Source organism: Leptinotarsa decemlineata, unplaced genomic scaffold (assembly GCF_025532065.1).
Source record: "Leptinotarsa decemlineata unplaced genomic scaffold, Ldec_3_MD MMD2_tig00026328_RagTag_RagTag, whole genome shotgun sequence".
NCBI classification, from domain to species: domain Eukaryota; kingdom Metazoa; phylum Arthropoda; class Insecta; order Coleoptera; family Chrysomelidae; genus Leptinotarsa; species Leptinotarsa decemlineata.
In genome coordinates this window covers 14,992,131-15,016,934 of record NW_027412688.1, presented here as the reverse complement: position 1 = coordinate 15,016,934, position 24,804 = coordinate 14,992,131, and the positions used below count along the sequence as shown (strand labels likewise).

The 24,804-nt window shown below is 35.3% G+C and overlaps 1 protein-coding gene and 1 long non-coding RNA gene across 3 annotated transcripts in view; one reads left to right on the top strand and one right to left on the bottom strand.

The window, feature by feature from the left end:
* The window catches only part of LOC111510205 (uncharacterized), an 86,337-nt gene extending 61,860 nt beyond the window's left edge, over window positions 1-24,477 (bottom strand). Inside the window, 2 exon segments of the mRNA XM_074182526.1 lie at window positions 13,432-14,048; window positions 24,293-24,477. Coding sequence (XP_074038627.1) covers window positions 13,432-13,503 — 72 coding nt within the window. The 5' untranslated portion in view covers window positions 13,504-14,048; window positions 24,293-24,477.
* On the top strand, window positions 15,580-16,882 carry LOC141485498 (uncharacterized). Of its 2 annotated transcripts, XR_012467244.1 has the most exons (3): window positions 15,593-16,027; window positions 16,093-16,185; window positions 16,487-16,882. It is a non-coding gene; the product is annotated as an uncharacterized lncRNA (long non-coding RNA). The 2 variants fall into 2 exon arrangements; XR_012467243.1 differs by having other exon boundaries at window positions 15,580-16,185.
* Window positions 24,478-24,804: the final 327 nt, after the last annotated feature.

Below are 24,804 nucleotides of genomic sequence, written 5' to 3'. Positions count from 1 at the left end.
AAATATTTCATCAGTGTACCTCCATCCTTGAAAGTAATAACGACCCCTGAAGATGCCGGCGCCATCAAGTATCAGGTTTTTACATTGAGCTCTGCAAACCGTACATATTTAATCAAGTTCGAACGATTGTTTGATGAATATCGAAAGAAACACAGGTTGCGATTGGTGACAGATTTGTAGAATTTCAAGCCGAATCTCGTTCCAGTAGAGAAGAAGGTGATAACAATGAAACATTCAGACAGTTGAAAGTCATACTGTCAACATTTTTGACAAATTTAAAATTGAGAAGCTTATTGATGTATTAAATAAACAAAATGACAAAATGATGATCGATCGCTCGATCGAATTCTTTATCTGGCAATTTGAATATCATCCAGCTGAAAAAAAGTGATTGGCAAAAAAATCTCGATAATTTGAGGTTTTGAACGAGAAAAAGTAAAGAACATAAGGAAAGGACTTAGTTTAAACATGTCCAAGATTCATTCAACTAAGAAGCAACTCGTCAAAAAACTGCACTAACCAATTCGAAAAAAAAATCAAATGCATAAACAATCATCAAAGATCTAGATAATTTGAGACATACAGAATGGAATTGCAACATGCTTCTACGAAAAAAACCTTCGAGTATATAGTAGAGGTCATTGACTGACTGACGCAACCTCTGAAAATGGAAAAATACGAAAAAGTTGCGAAAGTATTCGAACATATACTCGTTTAGAAAGAATTATAAGGAACCTACATACCTATAGAATAACCGAGTTCTTTTCTATAGCTTCTCAGAATCGTTTGAAAAAATACAACATGAATAAATGTGATTGAATATTGAAAGAAAATACTTTTCAAAGTTTAAAGAGATTTTACAAATGGATTGATAATACACCCGATGTGGTGTATTATCAATCCATCCCCCATCAATATCCCCCAACCTCGCGGGCGGGGTTGGGGGATATTGTCCGAATCGTTGAGATTTTCAACCTGCTTTCTCGGGCCACCCTGTATGGTGGCGAGAGATATCTCGGATCTATTTTCGAAATCGTCGACCGACATTTCCATCTCTCCGTCGATGGAGGATTCAGTGGTCGATATTTCCGACTCTGAGGCGCTGTTTTTTGCTTCTTTACGAAGCTTGGTTTTCTTCGTTAGCCTTTTCGGCTTTGCTCCGGTGTTTTCTGCAACACTAGGAGGAGCCGGCTTTGGAGGAAGAGAAGGAAACTCCTCCAGTAGACGTCGCTTTTTTTGTGCCGGTTCTTGCGGCTTCGTCTGAACCTTGTCTACTTTGGTTTGCGTAGAGAAGGTAGTGATCGCAGTAGCACCTTCGAGGGAGGTGTTCTGTGGCGGGCGCTCGAGAAGCTCTCTGACCCCTGGTGGGGGGACAGAGGGCGTCAGAGCTACCGCCCCAGGGCTGCCTCTTAACAGCTCTGTTGGACTCAGGCCCAGGCGGTCAAGTAATAAACCCATAAGGGTAATTACTTCACCCCTGTCCCTGGCCATCAGGCTGTCAAGCAGTTCCTCCATACTGCTACGACTCGACAAAGTATTGAAAACTTCCAGTAGCTGATGAGCACCAGGAAATGAAATATTCAAGCGTACTCACCAGAAACGTTTTCGCTCGCTCAAAACAACACAACGCACCAAACTACACCGAGCCAGAAACACAGACAAAATGTGAATAACCAAGAAAAGTACTTGATAAAAATAACTGCGTAAACGCAAGCGAGATATAAGTGGAACCACCTATTGGTGTGACACCACTTATGTTATGTTTCGAATGTAACAGGTTTACAGCAAGAGGTATGTGTATGTGAGAATACAAATATATATATATATATATATATATATATATATATATATATATATATATATATAACACTCTAACAGTGGATTGTAATAAACTAAGTGTAATAAAGTAACCATCATTCACTCAATATAAATGAACGTAACCTGAGAATGTTCCAGATATATTCTGAGATTTCTTTGGCTACCGAGATAGTTATATTCTAAAGATTTTTCTTTTGTAGCATTGGATGTTACATAATTGAAATCTGATAAGTTGTTCCATCGCGAGGTCTTTTTGGGGTGGCGGAGACTATTGCCGGCTGCCCGGAAACGAATTTTACACGAAGGTCTCCACGGGCCCTTCTTCGTTCAATTTTTTTATACATAGACGTAATTTCCTCACGTAATTTCGGTGTGTAGTCATTTTTGAACTTTACATTGGTCTTTTAGTTAAAATTGTCGAGACGGGCATATTTCGGGCAGATCTTGTGTACAAAGTCTGCATATTCTGATAGGGTTGAGAGGTTTGGGTAAATTGAGCTCAAGTGAAATATCTGACACCGCCTTAGTGTCATCTACAGATTCATCAATACCGTATATCACACTCTTTTCTCGATCCAATCCTCAGGTTAATAATATGCGCCATACTTACACCGATGTTTTCGTTTTGTTCTGCCAATAAGACTCTTATATCATTCATGCCGGCAGGGTGGCAAGTTGTGAGTTCAATTACTGAAATTGCCGCCACTGTCCTCCGAATGCTCTTGGCTATTCATATTATGCATATTCGATTCCTACCGGATAACCTTGATTGATATCATTATTACTCTGTGCATTTGAAAGGTAATATTCGTGAACGGAAATTTCTACGTTTGTTACTACATTGGCATAAATTGATAATTCCATCGTGCAATTTGCACGTTGACTAATGTTATACTAGTCGTGTTTTAAAAAAATGTACCGTTTTCAAATTACGCCGACGAAGCGCTCCGGCTGGCCTATCGCATGCGCAGCTTGTATAGTTCAAGTAAACGATATAGTGCAACCTACCTTCCACCAGTTCCCCTTTAATATAGTTAGGGAACTAACTAATTTTGTTAGTCAATAATCATTTCTGATTACATAAGAATCACAATAACTATATATATATATATATATATATATATATATATATATATATATATATATATATATATATATATATATATATATATATATATATATATATATATATAAATACGAAGGTTATCGAGTGTCTCGATATAGATAAAGAAGTTTTTAAATCGGACATGATGGGCCAAAAGCCCGAAACACGTGTCTATGGTTTGCCACTTCCTTGAGTGCTATGTCCGATTTAAAAACTTCTTTATATATATATATATATATATATATATATATATATATATATATATATATATATATATATATATATATATATATATATATATATATATATATATATATATATATATATATATATATATATATATACCTCTGACGTTCTGACCTCTTTATACGGTCAGAACGTCTCAACTCAGGTATTTCAGATACTTTAGGTAAATTTGCCTGAATTTGTACTGCATCAGGTACTATTCTTTGTGTTAGATCTTCTCTAGGAATGTGTATGTATGGTTTTGTTTAATATATTGAATGTGAGGTCTTGTTGTGTTTTGATTTGTACTTGTTCCTCGATAAGTGATTTATGACTGTTAGATTAATGGATGTTCAAGTTTTCCCATGCGGTTTCCCTGGTTGACTTGTTTTATGAGTTTTATGTTCTCTGGTGGGGGGAAATTATGTTTGCACAATAATAGCACAATAATTAGTCGCGATCCTTTGTTTGCAGGCATGTAAGGCGTACATATTCTCGAACCATCCGTCCACCATTTCGTAACTGTATCGTGAGTGTCATACCAAGTTTCGTCCAAGTAGAAAATTTGCCGTTGTTTTTGTCTATACTAAGTTATTTGTTCCAAGTATTTGTTACGCAATTCCACTATTCTTCTGCTTTCCATAACTGTTTGACGTTTGTTTATTATTTTAAATCCAAATCCTAGTTTTTTGTCCAATTCTGAAGAGTTTTGTCGCAGCAGCCGGAGCTGCTGTGAAGTTCCGGGTATTCAATTTCTTCCTTATGATTTCAGTTGTAGGAATCTCATTGCTTTTGTAACAGTTGTACCTATATTGTTTATTTTCAATCATTTTATTAGATGAACGTCTGAAGGTTTTGGTAATTCACGTCTTGCGTTCATAAGGTTTGTTTTTGACTATTTACGTACAGTTGAGAAAGGAATTTCGGTCAAATCGGTCAAATCTGATGTTGCTTGTAATAGTTTGTTTCCTCGAAACCAACCTTGAGATGTAGATTCTCATGTACATTGAAACGTACTTTCTGTGTTTCAATATTCAAATGCATCCGAATCTTATTCCCCCATCCTCGCATTCTATTCGTCACCGTAGTATGACTTCAAATTTAATTTTGTGACTCTTCAGCCAATATAAAACTTGGTTAGTAAAAATTATCCAATACGAACCGCCAATTCTTCAGTCCACGTGGACTATATCGCAGCGGCATCATTTCTTTGTATTGTTTTTTTTTGGTCTTTGAGTTCGCCGATAACTTTAACTATTCAAAATACCGGTTACTTCGACTTTACCACCTTCTCTGTACGGTATTACGAAACCAATCGACTGTATTTAGATTCATTTGTGGAAATTTAAAATCCGCCGCCGATTGAAAATCCCGCCGACAGGGAAGTGCGTGTTGTTATTCGTTTTTTTTCGAAACTGAAGGCTAGAAAACAGTTGAACTTCAAAACAGTTGAACTTCATCGCCAAATCAGTGAAGTTTCTGTTGAAAATATTATGGATGAAGGAATTAGGGTCTTCATAAATGTCCACCCAAACATTTATGATAAAGAAGGAAGTGGGCTACCATCCGTCATTTGGCTGGGAGCAATTGACCCCTCCCCCACACCATCCCGATCTAACGCCGAGTGATTACCGTTTCGTTCTACATCAGAAGGCACAATCTTTTTAAGAATGCTATACTAAAGCAGGTCCCACAATACGATAAGTACCTACATCTATAGAATCAGCCCTGGCTGGAAAAGGCACAGAATCGACCATAATTGGATGGATCTATGCTATGCTGGCAAACTGAACTGAAACTACGACTCTTCGAGACGGGGCCATTAGGTTTAGGGTCACCAGGGGCTGTCCTCAACGTATGGTACTATCTCCCCTTTTGTGGTCGCTCCTGATGGATAGTCTGCTTGATGCCCTGCAAGCTCATGCAAATGAACTTGTCATCTTGACAAGGTCCACGTCGGAAAGGGTAGCTTGTAATATCCTCCAAAGTACGATTGACTTGTATAAAAAATAAAAATGAAGACTTTGTCAAATACTTTAATAATGATTTTGAGTTTCTCCCAAAAATTTGACTAATGGCGTTCGACGAATAAGAACCAACTATCAACAAGCTATTACCCGTTTGTATTGGGTCTACAGACCCCATAAACCCACCGTTTTTTTTCACGCTACATTTTCAATGAGAATGATTTTCTCGATTGAATACTTACTTCAATCACTTATTTGCGAAAAACCGTCTGAAAACGTGAGTTTCACCCGCGAATAAGTGGAAAGGTGTCGACTTTCAGAAAAAACTTTATAGACAAAGGCTTCTCACGACTATAAAATCTATATATTCAATTTCACCCAAGAGAAGTGGTGTTATCCACCCCAGGGTAAAAGCAACCCCCAGTACAGGATCAACTCTGAAATAGATGGAAAGATGGAGTATAAGATAAATCCAAATTTTCGAGGAAATTTTGGCCAATTTTTATATTTGGCTATTCATCGAAACTTCTCACTATGTTGCTATCGATCAGGGTACAATTTGCCCAGAAGCATATATATCAGATTCTTTTTTCAAGGTCAAAACACAAGCACTACAGGAAAATATTTGAGGCGCTCTAAGAGTGGTGCCTGTGCGAAAGTACCCATTCATATTGGATTTGAATCGCTGGAGATAAAATCCATTTGAGAGGACGTTTTCAGGAACTTTACTCGACATAAACGTAGTTCTCCAAATGAAAGAGTTCTTAAACAGTGAAGTTCAAGGTGTATAGAACTGAACTTCAAAACGATGAGCAGCCACACTCCGTCACGTATTTCTGATATGTACCGCTCTTAGTGGAATCAAATGTGTCAAGTCGGTCGGTAGCCAGGCAGTTCGACGTGGGTGCTTTGTTCACTCACTTGAATTGACTGCCGTGTTCGTCGGTGGTTCAAGCCCTAGTCTGAACGATCGATTTTCACTTGCTATGGTCCAACCCGTGTTAGGAATCACAAGTTAAAAGGTAAGACCTCGTTAATCCTTAGCTCGCACAAGTTACGGCTTCTGAGGGTTGTCGTTCGTAGGGGTGCGACAGCTGGTTAACGGAAAAACAGATTTTGAATATATTTTTTTAAACTTGAACACTTTCCGTGAAAGTATCTATAGAGAAGAGACAAAACTTCAACCATTTTTCGATGCTCCAGACTATCAAGGTTACAAGTGATGTACGCGTCTCCATTCAGGCGGATGGCTTTTTTCTTTTCCAACAGCTTCAGTGTATGCTTAGGGGCGGAGCTCCATACAAGAGAACAATAATTCAAAGAAGGTCTGATCTGAGCTTTATAAAGCAACACAAGTTACTGAAGTGTGTACAGTTTTCTGGTTCGGAACCATGTGTCAAGCTTCAAATGTCTAGTCAGGCGTCTGGTCCTGATGAAGTGCCAGTCATCAACTTAAAAAGTGCGCAAATGAACTCACACCAGTATTTTGCAAACTTTTCAACCTGCCTTACAAAAAAAGGATTTTGGGGAAACATATTGTTAGCATTTCAAAGTTCCGTATCTTTTAACTAAGTAGACGATTTTCAAAATCGAAGCACCAAAGGTTAGTGAATCGAAAGCTCTTTTCGAGAAGATATCTCTCCCTCGTGGTACTTTGGATGGAAATCTAATTTAAGTTTTTTTTGATAAACCTAACAAGTGAAGAAAACATTATTTTAAACTTTGAGAATGGAGAAAAACATTTTTTTCAATATCACTTCAATTAATCTTTTTAAAATCTGTTTTTCCGTTAATCAGCTGTCGCCCCCATACGAACGACAACTCTCAGAAGTTGAAAAACTTGTGCGAGCTAAGGACTAACGAGGTCTTACCTTTCAACGTGTGATTGCTAACACGGTTGCAGAATTATCCCAGCTTCAACCAGATAAATTATCTCGAGAAAAAAATCTGGTCGAGGCAGGAATCGAACCCACGGCCTTTCGATCTTGAGTCGGGCGCACTACCACCGCGGCCAATTCCACAACAATATTCTCAGATCTTATTTCTTTAAATTATCACAAACAATATATTTTCCAATTATTTATTGATATTCTCATTTTAGTTCTAGTACAATTTTTTTCAGACTATATTATTCTCTAACCCATCAGCAAACCTCTTGACTTGCTTTGTAGTTATTATCGATATTATTTTTCAGTTCGCTCATCTCTTCATTCAATTTCTTTTCCATCTCATCTCTGACCTGGTTCAGCTGTTCTATAATTCTTTCGTTCAATTTTTTCGTCTCTTTCGTAATTCATGCTTTGTATTCGTTCAACTCGTTTTCGTTCTCTCTTACTCGGCGGCTGAATGCCTGCATTTGTTTTTCAATCAGCTTTAGCTGATTTCGTCCGGTAGGCGAACTAACTGTTTCTTTATTTCTTCTTGCTGGTACGTTCTCTATGTTTCAGCAACTCGTCCATTCCCTTTTCGAACCTTTTTGTTCCTACTTTTCTCATTTTATTTTAATTTCATGTTCCTCTAGTACTACTTGCATTGTTGACGTTGTTTTACCAACTCGAGGATACCATATCCACCAGCTCGTCGTTATTATTTGCTCATGTATTCACCGAGCTTCTGAATAAGCTTCAACATGCGAACATGCGTTCGCTTTTATAGGTTAACAAAAACGTCAGCGATGACGTGTCTATTTTTTGAAAATAGCTCATTATACCTATTTAAGTGATTAAAATAATGGTAACATATTATGTGCCAATTGAAAAGCTTTTCAAATGGATATTATTCCTTATCAAATTGAGCTGTTTAGTAGTCACCTCAAGTATTTCATGCAACAATCGCTCATTACACCTTACAATGTAAATAAATATCTTAGGAGTTATCGCGAAAATGTTAATAATTCATTAAACAGAAAAGTATCAAAAAATGTTAGATAACATTTGAGGGTAATATTGTACAAAAAAAGTAATTTTCGAAACTTTTTGGGGCTGAAACTCTGCAAATCAAGGAAAGCACCTAATTTCCCGATGCTCAACCCCCACCAAGACGTCCGGTGATGGTAATCACCCGAATCCCCGCACCCACCTTTCCACTTCAGTAACTTTCATCGATTTAAATACCACCGAAAACCCATCGACACCCCAGTTCAATCTAAGGAGTAGGCAAATTGAAACCCCGGCGTCAAGCCACATCAAATTCTTGAAAATGGCTCCAAAATGGGAGCCGAAACGTCGAAGACAAAACTCTAGATGTCCCCACAGAAAGAAGTCCATCGGTGTAAAATCAAGTGATCTAGCTGGCCTCTCCACTGGACCCCTTCTGCCAATCCAACGCATTGGAAAACGTTCGTCCAAAAACTGTCTCACCCGAACATCAAAATGTGGGGTGCACCATCCTGCTGGAATGTTATTTTATTTTCTACTGAATTATCATCATTTTCTGAAATTTGGATCTACACAGTCTTGTAATAGATTTAAGTATGTTTCTCCACTGAGATTACCTTCAATGAAGAATGGTGCAACAATATGATTACCAAGAATGTCGGCCCAGACATTCAATTTTAATGGAGTTCGTTAATGTGTTTCCATCTCTAAATGAGGATTCACATCACTCCAATAAGGACAATTATGTCCATTCACTTCGCAATTCAACATGAAAGAACTTTCTTCTAAAAAACATGTATTGTATAAATAGGTTTGGGTTATTAGTCAATTTCTCGCTGAACACCTCACAAAACTGAAGTCGACGATCAGGATCATTTTCATTTAATTCCTGAACTAGTCTTATTTTGAAAGGATGGAATTGTTAGGCTTTCAAAATCCGAAAAACACTAGTAGCTAGCTGATACAGCAGACGCTCTAACTACTTGTCTGATTGATTGTCGATTATCCATTTGTACATGTCCTAAAACTGCAACTTCAACTCCATCATTTCTGACAGGACGGGATACTTCATGTTTTCTGTTGTAAACAGAACCTGAAGTTCGAAACTTATCCATTAACCACGTTGTGGTCTAGATGATTCGTATTATACATTTTTGCAGCAGCTTTAGCACAAAATATGTGCTCTGTTGTTTCATCATTTTCAAATCAGAGGCGACACACACTGTCTTTCGACAGTCCGAGTCTCTGCATATGATTCAAATGACAGTGACCCGTAAGAAGGCCTGTTAGACATCGTAGTTTATCCCTACAACTGTTTGGTATCAAGTTTCGAAGGGTGAATAAACTCCTTGGAGTGAGCCAATCCTGGAAGATTCTGCCAGAAGTCCATTAATCTTCTATTAGGATATTAGGAGTTATCGGCTCCATAAACTCGGGCTGATCTACGATTCATTGGATATCTTCCATGAACGTCGAGAACACGATCACGCTTAATCCATGGAAAAATTGGATAAGCAGAACTCTTAGCTGTTTTTTTTCATGAACTTTTTTCATGAGGTTCTGGACAACTAACATAAGCTTAGATAAGTTAAATGACATACCTATACCCCTTCTTTCTCTAACCCTACTCCCGTGTGTGGAAAAATGTCTGTTTTGGTAAATATTTAATTAGATTTTTTGTTAGTTTTTCAACCAAATAGACAAATAAAGAATTTTGAATTTTGGATTCATGATACAAAAATCTGAGGTTTCAATCTCATTTTGAGCAGAAAATTTTTTGGCAAAAATGTATCCTATCAAGGCTATTCGAAGATCAAACACATCCTACCAGAAAACGAGGCTAATGGCCATAGTAACTGATGCCGTTGTTACCGAAGAAAAAACAGCAAGTATACTACATGACTGCATGAAAATTATAATAAATTCACATACTCAATTTTTTGTGGATGATTTCTAAAAGAATATATTTTGAATAGAGGTAAAGAAATGTCAGAGATGAGTGGTTTTTCAAAAATATAAATCATTTCAAAGATAGCTAATAACATTAGTCAACGAGTTATACTGTTTTCTGTTTGTTAGAATCGGTAATTCTGTAGAAGCAAAAATACAATTTACAAAACAACATTCTTGCCCTATTGACCGATTGATATTATTGATTGTTTGAAAATAATCCAGAACTTTGCACATCAATCTGATCACTTTAAAATATAAAATATCAGTTGTGGCTGATGTTTTCACTTATCTTTTTTTGACTATCAATCGGAAAGTAAATTTCCGATTGGTTCAAAAAAGTGATTATAACATGAAAATACGTAATCAGATCATTTGTACACCAAAACAGAAAATGAATTTGATTAGTAGCTCTTTTCTATGAATACTGACGTTTTCGTATCAATTAAATACATTTTCGTGTATGGAAAATAATTTAGCAAATCTATTTTCGTACCGGTCGAGTAAATATTCGTGCATGGAAAATGATTCGGCAAATCAAAAACTTGGCATAAATATCGATTGTGACGTATTTCTTTAAAAACAAATCGAAAAATAAACAGAACTGAACCTGCAAAAACATATAAGGGAAATTTGATTTTGTCTATTGTTCTTTACAATCCAACTATACAGAATATTAAAGAATTCAGAAATTTGGTAGCAATGAAAGATTACATTGCAGTAGAATATTTCTCAATATTATTATTCGAAATAATATTATCAAATGTATCTACATTATAAATGTAAAATACACTAAAACGGAAACATTATATTTTGTTGAAGATATATACGACCTAATTTTTGGTTCATCTGTTAGCTATCTCAAATTAGCTCTTATTAAGGAAATAAAAATGAAATTCACTAGAAAACCACGTTTACATTCAGAAATTGTTTTTTCAGTGATTTGGTAAGTTCCCAGCAATTGTTTACGTTCAGATATGAGCATACCATCTCCCTTCTTTGAATCTATCTTTCATTATTTTTATACTCTGATGACAGCATTCTCCTTGTACTTCGCTCAAGTCACCCATACAGGGAACCTATTTTTGACCTATTCGTATTTCTGCCCATATGTAGTCTTGCGAATCGTTCGTGACAACAATTACTTAAATCTCTGAATTCTGAAGTTCATGTTACGATGTCGAATTTTTAAATTGCTGGAATATTGGGCAATTAAAAAAAGGCTAGCGTGAGTTGGACTACTAGTACTCAAGCCCAACGTTCGAACAACTGTACTCTAAGAAACAACTCACAAATCGGTGTGAATAATAGCTATTTGAGTTTTTAGTAACTCATATTTCATAATCAAGAGACGAACTATTGAAACAATATAATTTTTCCATCACATCACAAATTTCTGGTATGTACACTTGTTTCACTTCCCGAGTGCTTGTTTCATTTCTGATTTTTATTACTACATATTTCAAATCGAAACGGCAGTTCAATAATGAAGTTTGACGTTTGAGAACATATTCTAAAGAAAGAAATTCTCAAAGCTTTATTGTCATTTAAAAAAATTGAATTGGCTTATTCGGTTCGAACGTATCATGGCCCCCTGGCTCCGCACGGGTGCAATGCTGATACTGAATATAAATTCACCTACAGGAAAAATATGGGCATGGAGAAAATGTAACTTCATTTTATGAACACGCGTATTTTCCCCAGTTTAAATATTTGAAAATCAGCGGCGGCTAGCGACTATTCATCGCAATAAATTAAAAGATATTGACAAATAATTATTATTATTTTTTTCTAAAAATGCTTGGGTATCATCACTTTACCATAAATTTTCAATATAAATACATAATATGCCCGAAAAAACACTTTCACTCAACACGTAGTACGTACCACACTGTATCCTGCATCAACAAACCTTAAACGCACCGCTCACGAACGAAGAAACCATCAACCCGAAATAATAAATGCCATACGTTGATACGTTGCAAGGGAGCCAAACCTCCAACCGCTTAAAAAAAAGCAAGATCCGCGAGACGTCCCGATTTGTAATTTTAGTTGCAGAAATTATAGCGTTAGAGGAGGCTAGCCTCCAGTTGGTCTTCGTTAGTGTACGTTAATGACTGCGTTTGTTTTTGATTTAATTATTCGGACGGGATGGCGTGACGGACCGGGACTGAAAAATATTTCGGTAAATCGTTTTAGTGTTTCTCGATAATATTTGTTATTTGTGTATAAAACAGGCATTATTGTATTATAGCAGTGCGTTTTGGTAATATTTTCAATGTGTTTTTAAAGTGTTTTCTTTCAATTTCAAGGTGTTTTCAGGTTTTCACTTTTCGGTAAGTTTTTTTTACATTTATTATGGATAGATAAGTTGGACGAATTTAAAAAATCTGACGATATAGTCGATTGGTTGCTGACAAATTATTTTAAGTCTTTATCTCATGATAATAAATTTTACATTAATGAAACTCTGGGAAGGCCTCAAGCGAATTTGATTTCAATTAAAGCGTCAGATAATCGACAAAATCGAGGATTAATTATTAGTTGGTACGATAAATGCGATTGGTTAACCGGCTCCCTTAAACTGGAAAAACTTTTTTGTTGGCCTTTTTTTTTACTTTTAGACCTGTTTTTATAAGCATAATTAAGTACTTGTTCTTATAAAATATTTGTAGCAATTTTCAACAAAACTGTTATATTAGAAGAGATAAGTATTATTTATTGATTGAGAAGAATTCATTTATATTAAATAACCCAAAGAAAACCCTTTCTTCTTGTTTTTGTTTTTTTAATGGTTAGTTTTATACGTATAATTTTCGGCAATACACAATTTTTGTTTGCATTTATGCAAATATTACGTATTTTGCTTTAAATGGGTGCGGTACCCCAAAAAACTTTCGCGCCTCCGGCGGGCTTTTCTGTGTGTATATAGTTTTTATGACTTTAGCCTCCCCTGTTCTCTAATGCACGAGCCGTCACTGTTGAAAATCCTTCCTTATTGCACAACTACAACATAAAACGAACCTACATACAAAATTTCAGCCTCCGAAATTATAGCAGTTGGAAGAAACAGTGATGGAAATGTTATTTTCATATGTAAACACGCCCTTTTTACTCCCAAGGAGGGACGCCCCAGTTGGAATATTTGAAAATGATTTCTTAGTGCGCATCTTAGACCTAAAAAGCACTTATATACCAAATTTCAGCTTCCTAGGACTTACCACTACGCAGAAATAACGGAGGTGAATGAGTGTTAAGTAAGTGACATTCGCATTTATAAGTATACCTAGATTTGGAGATTTAAATTCATATGACACCTTTTATTGTTAACTTATTCGTGAAAAGAGGTACTGCTAACAACAAATTCAACGATAATAAGTAATTTTAGATTTTGCATTGTCACGCTGACAACAAGAGGTATTATTCAATCTGACTTAAATGTGCATTGAAGCGAATCAAGATGCAATATTCATTACGAAAAATGACTTACATTTATCAGTGCTGCCCCTAAGACCACCATCCATCCCCATCCTCCATCGGGGGGTGGAGCGTCGGGTTCCATTTTCGAAAATCCAACACACGCCAAAAAAGAACACTGAACTCAGCACACCGAGGTGCCGTTTATATTACACATTTATCAAATCTCGATCTTATTTCACTGATTCGATAGTCGATAAGCTGATATCAGCTGTTGATAAAACCAAACACGACAAATCACCAGCGCCAAGCGTGCCATGAAACTTTGAATAAGTAAATATTTAATAAGCCATAGTGCAAACGCGTCTGATCATGGATTGAAAATACGGTATTTGCGGTGACGTTTTAATTACGTACACATTGATTTCGCCTAAATTAAACAGTTGTCTGTCACGTGCTAAGTTCTTTTCATCTGAATACGATTTGTGGCGTGACGCTTTCTCTGCTTGTTATCGTACATTGGGCGTCGTTCGCAACGTATGCGCAGGTTACGTCACAGCGGCAATTCCTGAGAAATTGACTTGAATTTGCTTTGCGATTTGACTGAAGCCGCAGAACGAGAGGGTTGGGACTGCCATTCGGATATCTGCTACTGATATGCCTGTGAATGGTCGTAGCACAAGTATAAATCTGAAAGAACTTTAGCATTATATTTGTGGTTTGAACTCATATTTTAGGAATCATTCGCAGAACTACATATATGTAGAATGGGGAATGTTCCTCAATTTGGTTTATTACAGCAAATGCAAGTTTGAACAAAATAAAGTTGAGTTTAATTCATGAGTTTTTCAAATTCACTTCGAAAAGTATTCAAATTGATGTTTCAAATGTTGGGTTTTAATTTTCAAAGGGATTTGTTTCTAATTCACATATTGGCAACAGCGCCTATATCAAGTTGAAATAATTTATGCGTACCTAGATATTCTAGTTCAAAAAGGAAAATTATCTTTATAAATCAACAATTAAGGCAAAATATAAATTATAGGTCAATACCACCTCCACAAGTCACATAAACAATAGTTGTTTTGTTATTTATTTATATAGAGGAAGATAGGTTAGGTGCACAAAATGTCATATGTCACAGAATGTCTCGGAACACGTAACATAAGTAAACAGAACAGCACGCCTCTGAAATATGTCATTAGCTATAACCGATGTTGCCAAATGGTGAAATAGAAACGAATCCCTTTAAATGTTGAATGCATTATTTCATTCTTCTTTTTTAAGTATTTAAATAATTTTTTAAAGAAAAAGGTTGAAATGATAAGTTTTAAATGCATTGTTTTAGAGCCCTTTTATGAAAACTACTTGATTTTTGTCAGGACGAACATTCCCCATTGCGAGTGATTTAGAAATAAGGTCATTGTGCTCAACATGTCGTTAATGAAGTATTGAAACATTCCGTCAATCAGAACGAATTCAAGATGATTCTAGAATTCATATTCCGTTGGAAATTGATTGTCAAAGAGTAAAACGCCAATTTTTTGAGCATGTGGATCAAGTTTCCTTTGGGTTTATTAATCCAATAGGGTAATTACATTATTTTTATATAAGAAAAAAATTTCCATAAAGAGGCGAAAGAGAATATATAATTGTTTGAATCTCATTTTTGAAAAACTGAACATTGCTAGTACAACAAATGATCTAGCTGACCCTTAAACAAGATGTTCAAAAATGAAAAGTCAGATCCCACACAGCACTAGATATTCATGGAATATTCCCTGTATATCATAAAACGAACGTATATATTCCAAATATTCATAGAATATTCTTGGAATATATACATGCCTTTAGAATATTCATAGAATATGCTTGAATGAATATGGCAGGATTATTCCCAAAAGAATGTGCATAGAATGTCTATAAATGGATTATTCTCCCTTGAATATTCTAAGAATATTGTCGTTCGAATATACCATATGGTATATTCTTAGAATATATCCCCACGGTATATTTTGGAATATTCTATACAATGGAATTTGAATTATCTTATAATAACGCATTCAAATAATTCAATATTATTAAAAATAAAAATATTTGAAGATCTTAATCGAATGCATAACCTAATGTATATAACCCTGATAGTGTTAACCAGTTTTTGAACTCAACGCAAAGATTCTGGATGAATTGCTCCAACACCAACTGTTGGAAACGACAAAAAAATTTGAATGGGCCAATAAATGAACCAATTGCATCAAAAAATTGGTTAATTCTCATCCTATTTGTCTTTTTGTATTTGAAATTATTTAATTACAAAGCGAAAAATCCTGGAAACAGAGAAATGGGGAAGTGAATAATTGGAGTAAACGTTTCTCATTGGTCAATTGAAGTGTAGCGCGCGACAGTCGAATAAGCTCTGTGAAAGCGCCTGTCCCTTAATGCATGGTACATTTGCGTTTGCGTTAAATTCGACATTTGATTCAACATGGCGGTTGACGTGGCAGGTTCGCGTGTGTAATGCATGGTGTGTTGGTGTTATTATCAAAGTATAATTCTGTCACGTTCAGTGTACCATTTATAATTTGGGGTTGTCCAATTTGCAGTACAGCGAATAGTTTGATTTTGGATCTTCAAACAGGAGAGTTGCATCTATTCAGTCTTCAAGAAAAGTAAGTAAAATGCAATAGTATCGATAGTAAAGTCATGGTGATTAACCTACTATACCTCATTTTAGGTTCGAGGAGAGTTGGTGTGTGGGATTTGTTGGTTTGACTAAGTACATGTTTGAACTAGAGTGATTTCAGTTGTGTATCTTCAATAGAGAAAAGTAAGTGAATGACACATTCTTTTGTATCATTTGTTTTCATAATTTTTATCACTCGTTTTCAAGATAGTATCAAATTGCCCAAAAGGAAACAGAGTGGTACCTGGTACAGGCAGGTGCACCAAGGAACTGAAAACGTAATGATTACTTTTTTACAAGACAATGCATGTTGTTCTCCAAGTCATAAAATGTTGTAAATGTTCATGAGTAACCTATGCGAAAAATATCTATTTGATTTTCATTCCAGTTTTATTGTGCCACTTTCAAATAGTGATAATGAACGTTAATGTACATTTTGTTCCAGGTATTACTATTGAAACACTGGCTGATGCATTGTTGGACAAATATAAGGAAAACTTTTCTGGTGAGCAAAGTTTGAATAACTTTAAGTAAGTGAAATTCATTGAAGAACCCATCATACCACTCATTTTAAATACTTCATTTGTGGGTTTATTTTTCTAAGTGAGAAACCTAACCTAACCTATTTCTTGATGTAATACACTTTTTCTTTTTCAATGAAATGATATATTTATTATTTTTTAATTAGTGCTGATGAATTCACAGAGTTGTTATTTTAGCATATTTTTTAGTATACATTTGTTTGAGAGTAGGAACATCCTAATTTGAATACATTTTTAATATTTGTAATATGACAGTATTCAGGAATATTTTATTCAGTGAATAAATATTTTGAATTAGATTTTTTATTTTTAATATTGGTTGAAACGTCAAATATTTCAGTGAATATTGTTTTTAAAATATATTTGTTTATGAATATTATGTGTTTTATTACTTGTGTGAATCTTGTATCAAAATGCAATATATACATGCCTAATAGCGGTTACTCGTCACATTCTTGGAATATTCCAAATATTCCTAGAATATTCATAAAATATATTCAAAGAATATTCTATGGTGTTTCTCTATTGTATATTCCTACAATAAACTAAGAATATCCTGAATATTTTATGAATATTCCTCGGGTTCTATTCCTGGAATATTCTTAATAGAATATACCTTAGATATTCTAAGAATATTATAAGATATTCCAAGAATATTCCCAAGGAATATTCTTAAAATATATCAAAGGTTCGCCAGGAGCACTTCCAGGGAATATTCTCCAGAAGATATATATATCCATGGCATATTCATAGCATAATACAATATGCTTAAATGTATATTCATGAAATATACCTGGAATATCTATTGCTATGTGGGATATAAAAGATATTAAAAAAAGCCGCACATATATATCACTTCAGGAATCAGAAATCAAGACTTTTGAAAATTGTTGAGATTGGTTCATGAAAATAAATTTTTATAGCAAAGTGAAGAACCTGGAACGTGGGTCTTATTCCAAACAGCCCATCATTCACATCTATATGAATTACTCTTTTGAGCAGGAATTTTTCACTGGAAAATTTTCCACCAATTTGTACCCAAGAAATCATTGATGTGTGTTAGCTGATAACCCCAACTTGGTTGGTGAAACACGCGTCGAGAAGGGTGTTGTAGTTCTGGTGTTTGGGATCAGTGTTTGTTTCGGATTTATTCACTTCACTTCACTTCATCAGTCAGAACTTTGGCCTTTGTACATTTTTTTGTCCCGGATTATGTGATCAAAAATGATTTTTTAATTCGTATGCCGTGAGAAATAGATCGTCAAAAACTAAAAACGCCACTTTCTTCAATTTGTGGATCAGTTTTCTTTGGGTTTATATGCCAAATGGGGTGTGAGAACGAAATTTACATAACGAGAATGAACTTTCCATAAAGGGGCGACAGAGAAAATATAACGGATTAGATTATATTTTAAAAACTGATAGACGCACATATAGATACCGACAAAACATCAGATAAAATAAAAAGACTACTAAATAAACAAAATATTAACATAGCACATAAGACTGGTAACTCCTCGGGTAGACATATGAAGAACAAGTCATGCGTAGACAAGGATAACAGATCAAGTGACTACAAAGTCAACATGCAGATCATGTCCAAAAGTGTATACAGGAAGAACTTAAAAAACATTTGAAACGAAAATCTTCGAACATAACTGAAGAAGGCCAATTCCACCTATGCGTGCCACCTCATGGAGAAAGATCACGATTTCAACACTATGTACGACATAGGTTGGATAGGGTGATCGACAGTGGATCACCAATTTTTCAAACCCATATATCTCGGAAAATAATACATAAAGTTTATTGAAATTTTGAATGGAGTTTCATGGACTATGATTTCATCAAAATATGATAACTCAAAGTCGGTCATATTACAAGTAGAGTCTAAAAAAATATTCAATTTTTAGTGCACAATAGTAGGAGATTTGAGCCGGTTCTAAGCCTCCCCCCACCTCTATGACGTATCAATTGCTTTTTTTTGTTGTTTAGTAACATCGTGGTGATGTGACCTTGAAGTGTCTGGTGCATAGATCGTTCAGAATTTTTTTTCATATGAGATTTTATGTGTGTGTGACTTAATGACGAAATTACATTTGGTTGGTGTGTGTGTGTGTGTGTGTGTGTGAGAATGCACGGTACAGGGTTTCATTATGTGCTTGTCTATGTACAAACATACGTCTGCATACTTCAAAGGTCCTCCAAGTAATGAATGTTCCATCGGTATGAGCCCACCAAGTTAGTAGTGCTATGTTTTTTATTGCGATAACGACGCTCTGCTACCAAATTATGTTATTGAAAAACTAAAGTCTGAACCGCTTACGTTCTACTGAGAAACTGGGCTGCTTATAGCTTCTAAAACTGTTTTTATTTTGTGAATGTTGTACAATTTCAAATTTTAATTATTTGACAATTATGTGATGTTTTCAATTATTTCAATAAAAATTGGCGTTACAAAAAACATTAAAGAAGGGAACAAAATAAATGTTGATTTCTTCAAATTCTCAAACATGCCCCCGCCTTGGAAGGCCTCACGTATTCTTCCAACATCTAACTGGAATCAGAATCTGGAAGTGGACATAACTTTGCATAAGATCTCTTGATATCACCAATTGATGTTTTGATCGTAGTGACTCTGCTGACACCGTCTTTTCCGGGATATAGATGAATGTCTCTGAAGTTCGGGTCCGGTATGGTAGTTATTGATCTTCCCACAAGAAAATGAGCCGGGGTAAGAGGATTAAAATCTTCAGGATCGGAGGAAATGGAAAAAGGGGCCGTGAATTCAATACTGCCTCTACCTGCACAAGAACTGTGTTCAACTCTTCGAAAGTCAAATGCGCATTTCCAACAACCCTTTTCAGAAGAGCCTTACTTGATTTCATTCCAGCTTCACAAATCCCTCCGAAATGAGGTGAATAAGGAGGAATCAAATCCCATTTTATGTTGAATTCAAACATTTCAGTATTTAACTCGTTTTTATGATCTGACAAAAACCTACCCAATTCTTTCAAATGAGATCTAGCAGAAACAAAGTTTGAACCATTGTCGGAAAATAAATGAGAAGGTTTTCCGCGACGAGCCATGAACCTTCTAAATGCCATCAGAAAAGAATATTTGGTTAAGTATGAAATCAATTTTAAATGAATCTCCTTTGTGGCAAAACAAATAAAGAGTCAGTCCTATATAACACATATTGAATTTTGATCCTCGACCTTTACGATCTTTGACCAAAATAAGACCCGCGTGATCAATTCCAGTAGTATTAAAAGGCGGAGCTGGCTGTAGACGAGACGCAGGCAATTGACTCATGAGTGGCTGTATCCCTATTGGTTTAGTGCGAAAACATTTGACACAATGTCGTATTACTTTTTTAGCAAGGATTCTCCCACCAATACTTTTCTCTCAACGATGCCAATAATTGCTGTGGACCACAATGCATAAGTATAGAATGCTCATGCTCGAATATTAATTTAGTCAGATGGTGATTAGCACTTAATATGATTGGATGTCTTTTATCGATACTGTACCTTGAATTTCGCAATCTACCTCCGACCCTCAGAATACCGTCATCATCAAGAAATGGGTTTAAACTCTGAATTTTACTATTTCTGATATTTTCTTTGTTTCCTGATCTGATGATCTGAATTTCATTATCAAATGAATGTTGTTGAGCTAATTTTGAAAGTGTCTTAAAAACCTTATCAATCTCAAGTACGGATAATGTACTGAAATTGCGGGACTGCACATTCTTTTGGCAGTTTGACTTAAATATGTTAATCCATGACACAACTCTTTTTAAATGATTCAGTTTGGAAAAGTTTTCAACAGAAAGGGTTTCAAGATTTTGTACTGTAAATAACTGAATTTCTTTTTTTAAGTCTGGTAATTCATTTGTTTTCAATGAATTAACTTCATTTGGCCAATCCTCGCAACCTTTTGAAAACAACAATGGACCATGTCACCACAGCTGAACATTCGCTATTTCGTCAGGCATCAATCCGCGAGATAAAATATTCGCCGGATTTTGACTGGTAGAAATATGACGTCAAATGTCACTATTAGTTAGTTCTTGTATTTTTGCTACTCTGATGCTCACGAAAGTTTTTAGTTTGTTCGGTGGTGTTTTCAACCATGCCAGGACTATAGTTGAATCAGACCAGAAGAATCTTCTGTTGATATTTAGCCGTAATGATTTTGATACTTTGTTTGCCAATCGTGCTAATATTAATGCATCCGATAATTCCAAACGAGGCAAACTGATTGTTTTTAGAGGTGCGACCTTAGTTTTTGAACAGAGTAAATTGACTTCTATATTTCAGTGTTTATTAACTGACCTTAAGTAGATGCATCCTCCATATGCCTTTTCAGAAGCATCAGCAAAACCGTGCATTTCAATACTTAGGGGTTTAATACATAACACGTGACGGTTAATTCAGATGTCATTTAGTTTGGTAAGTTTATTTCGGAATTCAGGCCAAAATACATTCATACTGTGAGGTAATTTTTGATCCCAAGTAACCTTTTCTATCCACAATTTTTGAAGGAGAATTTCGACCAGTATTATACATGGACTTAATAATCCAAGCGGATCAAACACTTGAGAAATGCTAGATAAAATAACGCGTTTGGTTATCTTTTTATTAGCTATCTCATTATTTATTCTGTATACCAAACTATCCGTATTGGGACACCAATTCAAGTCCAACGTTTTTGCATAAATATTGTCCCCTAGTTTCACCAATTTAGTCGAACAATTGTTTTCCGCTGTTACATATTTCAAGGTTTTAAAATCATTTGAGTGAAATTTCCTCAAATTGAAACAACCTTGTTTCAAAATACTAGAGATCCCTTTCACTATTAGAGCTGTCTTTTCAATACAATCAGCACCAGTCAGTAAATCATCAACATAAAAATCCGACTGAATAATATCAGAATATTCCGGATATTCAATTTAATTTTCCAGGGCTAGTTGAAAGAGACACCTAATAGCAAGAAAAGACCCAACTGTCGTTCCATAGGTGATAGTATTCAATTGGAACGTTTCTAAAGGATTATCTGAACTCTCACGCCAAAGAATCCTTTGTAAACATTGGTGTTCTGGAGCAATTAAAATTTGACGGTACATTTTTTCAATATCAGCTGCTACCACATACACATGCTGTCTAAATCGTAATAATATTGCTAATACATCATTCTGAATTGTTGGTTCTACTAGCTGAATATTGTTTAGTGGAAAACCACTGCTTGTTGGAGCAGAAGCATCAAGAACAACACGTAGTTTTGTGGTAATGCTATCTTCCTCCAACACGGCATGATAAGGCATATAGTAACAGAATTTTGAGAAAATATTAGCATCACCTTGTTTCATTTTTGTCATGTGTCCTAAACGTTCATATTCTTTCATAAATTTTATGTATACTTCCCTCAAATTGGGTTGCCTTTGAAATTTACGTTCTAACGAATGAAATTGGTACTTTGCGTGTTCGTAAGAATCGCCAAGTTTTTCCAAGTCGTTTTTAAATGGCAATTTTACTACAAATCTGCCATCATCATTGCGCAATGTATTTTCTATAAAATGATTTTCTCAAGCCATCTTATCTTTTGACCACATTTTTTCATATGTACATTTTTCTAACTTCCAAAAACGGGATAATTGAAATTGAATATCGCGTATTTGACTAAAATTGCAAGTCTTATTTGAAAACTGAACTTTATTACATGGACCGGAAACAATCCAGCCCAAACGTGTTTTTTGTAGGACAGGTTGATTATTTCCTAACGAAATATGATCTTCTGCCAACAAATTCCAAAACAAATTGGCCCCAATAAGCATGTCTATTTGGCTTAGTTCATAAAATGACGGTGTTATGTTTTGTTTTGTATCGGAGTGGTTAAATAATAACGCCAAGGTTTGGACACTTGTTGACTTTATTGTAATAATAAATACTTTTTGCATCAATCAGTATATACATCCAATGTAGGCCATTCAGTACTGGCCGGCTCGCAATATTCATTGACCGGTTTAGGGACGACCACCGAAGTGCGACGTTGTCAACTCAATTGTGAATACCAAATGTAAAATATGTAACAGACGGGTCAGATAAAATCGGGTTTTTAGGAATATTCAAGAGTTCAATGTTGAGAGATACACTCGGTAATTCGCTGGAAATATGAGGAATAACTAAATATATAATATCTTCAAAAAATTCATTGTGAAGAGATTGAATCGTTAAATTACATTTTTCTGTTATATTTAAAGTTGATTGACTTATTCCAGAAACTAATAAACTAATTGGATTAGTGATTACATTCAATCATCTACATATATTTTTTGTAATATAACTTGATTGTGATCCTGAATCTAACAATGCAGGAACTGTATGAGAAACTTTGTTCGCATCTAATACTCGAATATATGACACCCGAGAAGACCAAGTTGAAACATTATTACTGGATGGGTCTGATGCATCTAATGCATTCGAAACATGTTTTTCAAAATGTAATGAAGTAGGATGCTTTGAGTTGCATTTTTTTGCAAGCTTTTGTTTTGTCTAATCTCTTGTCAACCGGCAAATGCAAAAATTGAAAACAATTTTATATGTAATGTTCTTTACTGCAAACTTTATATTTGAACTTATTATTATCGGTTGCAACGAAATTTTCAGATATTTTGGCTTTAGCCGATTTTTCAAGTTTATTTTCCTCTAAAGTTTCTAATAAATCAGCTCGTGATTTTAAAAATATTTTAAGGTCATTTAATGCCGGTAAATTGTTATCCGCTTTATATTCCTCCCACTCGCGTAGTGTAGAGGAATCTAATTTTGTTGTCACTAAATAAATTATTAGTGTATCCTATTTATCCGTTGGTTTTTCGAGTTGTTCCAACGTTCGCATATGTTTCGAAACTGTATCCAAACATTTTCTTATGCCATCTGCTGATTCCCTATTCAAAGACTCCATATTAAATAAAGCCTTGACATGATTCTGAACTAGTATTCTATTATTATTAAAGCGCTCAAGCATAGCTTTCCACGCCACTGCATAGTTTTTTGATATAAATTCAAGATTACCTATAACCTGAGTCGCGCCTCCAGCCAAAGCCGATCGAAGATAATGAACATTCTGAATGTCAGTTATACTTACATTTTGGTGAGTTAAAGATTCATAAGTATCGCGAAACTCCAACCAATTTGCATACTCTCCACTAAATGTAGGTAAACTTATAGTAGGTAATTTGACATTAAGTTTTGGTTTGAAATAGAATAATTCGCCAATGACTGAGAAACAATTCAGGAATGAGAAGAGACATTATCTTGATTAGAAAAAAATTCAAAATCTTTTATAATTTTCTTTGCAATTGAAAGAGTCTTCAAATGACTGTCTTTCGGAAATTTCACTTTCTAACTCATCTGTCGAACACTCAATGACATTTTGAATTAGATCAAATTCAATCATAGTTTGTTCAATTCTTTATAATCTATTTTTTAGTTGAATGATATCAAGGTCTGAAATATCTGACTTTCCCTTCACATCATCTACATACTTAGAGAATATAGTTACCTTTGCCTTTAATGAACCCCATTTTCAATTATTCTCACACATCTTGACTGAACTTTGACAGCGAATGGTATATAAAGAGCAAACACAGTTCCCAAGCTGGCAAAAACAGTACTTAAAGGAAACGGTATGAGGAATGGACTCACTTTATAAAAGGCTTTGAAGATCTCGCTATGGGCACCGTCCTGATCTTGCAGCGAAAGCTGGATGGGTCGGTTACCTGCGTTCTACTAGTTGTCTTGTTTCTGCTGGTAAATCATAAGCGATGACCAGCAATCACGCTCTTCTACCAAATTATGTTTTTGAAAAACTAAAGTCTGAACCGCTTACGTTCTACTACGTGACGTTTTCAATTATTTCAATAAACATTGGCGTTACAAAAAAACATTAAAAAAGGGAACAAAATAAATGTTGATTTCTTCAAATTCTCAAACAAGTAGTGGTGTGACGTCCCAGCAGCAACCGTTCAACGGTAAGAGAGCAAGATGTTCACTCCACGACGTGTGGTTGAGTAATGCATATTCATCGGTGTACCCTCATCTTTCTCGATGTGGTGAAGGCTATGACGTAACGCATCGCTCTACCCCAGCAGCAACCGTTCAACGGTAGGAGAGCGAGATGTGCACTCCACGGCGTGTGGCTGAGAAATGCGTATTCA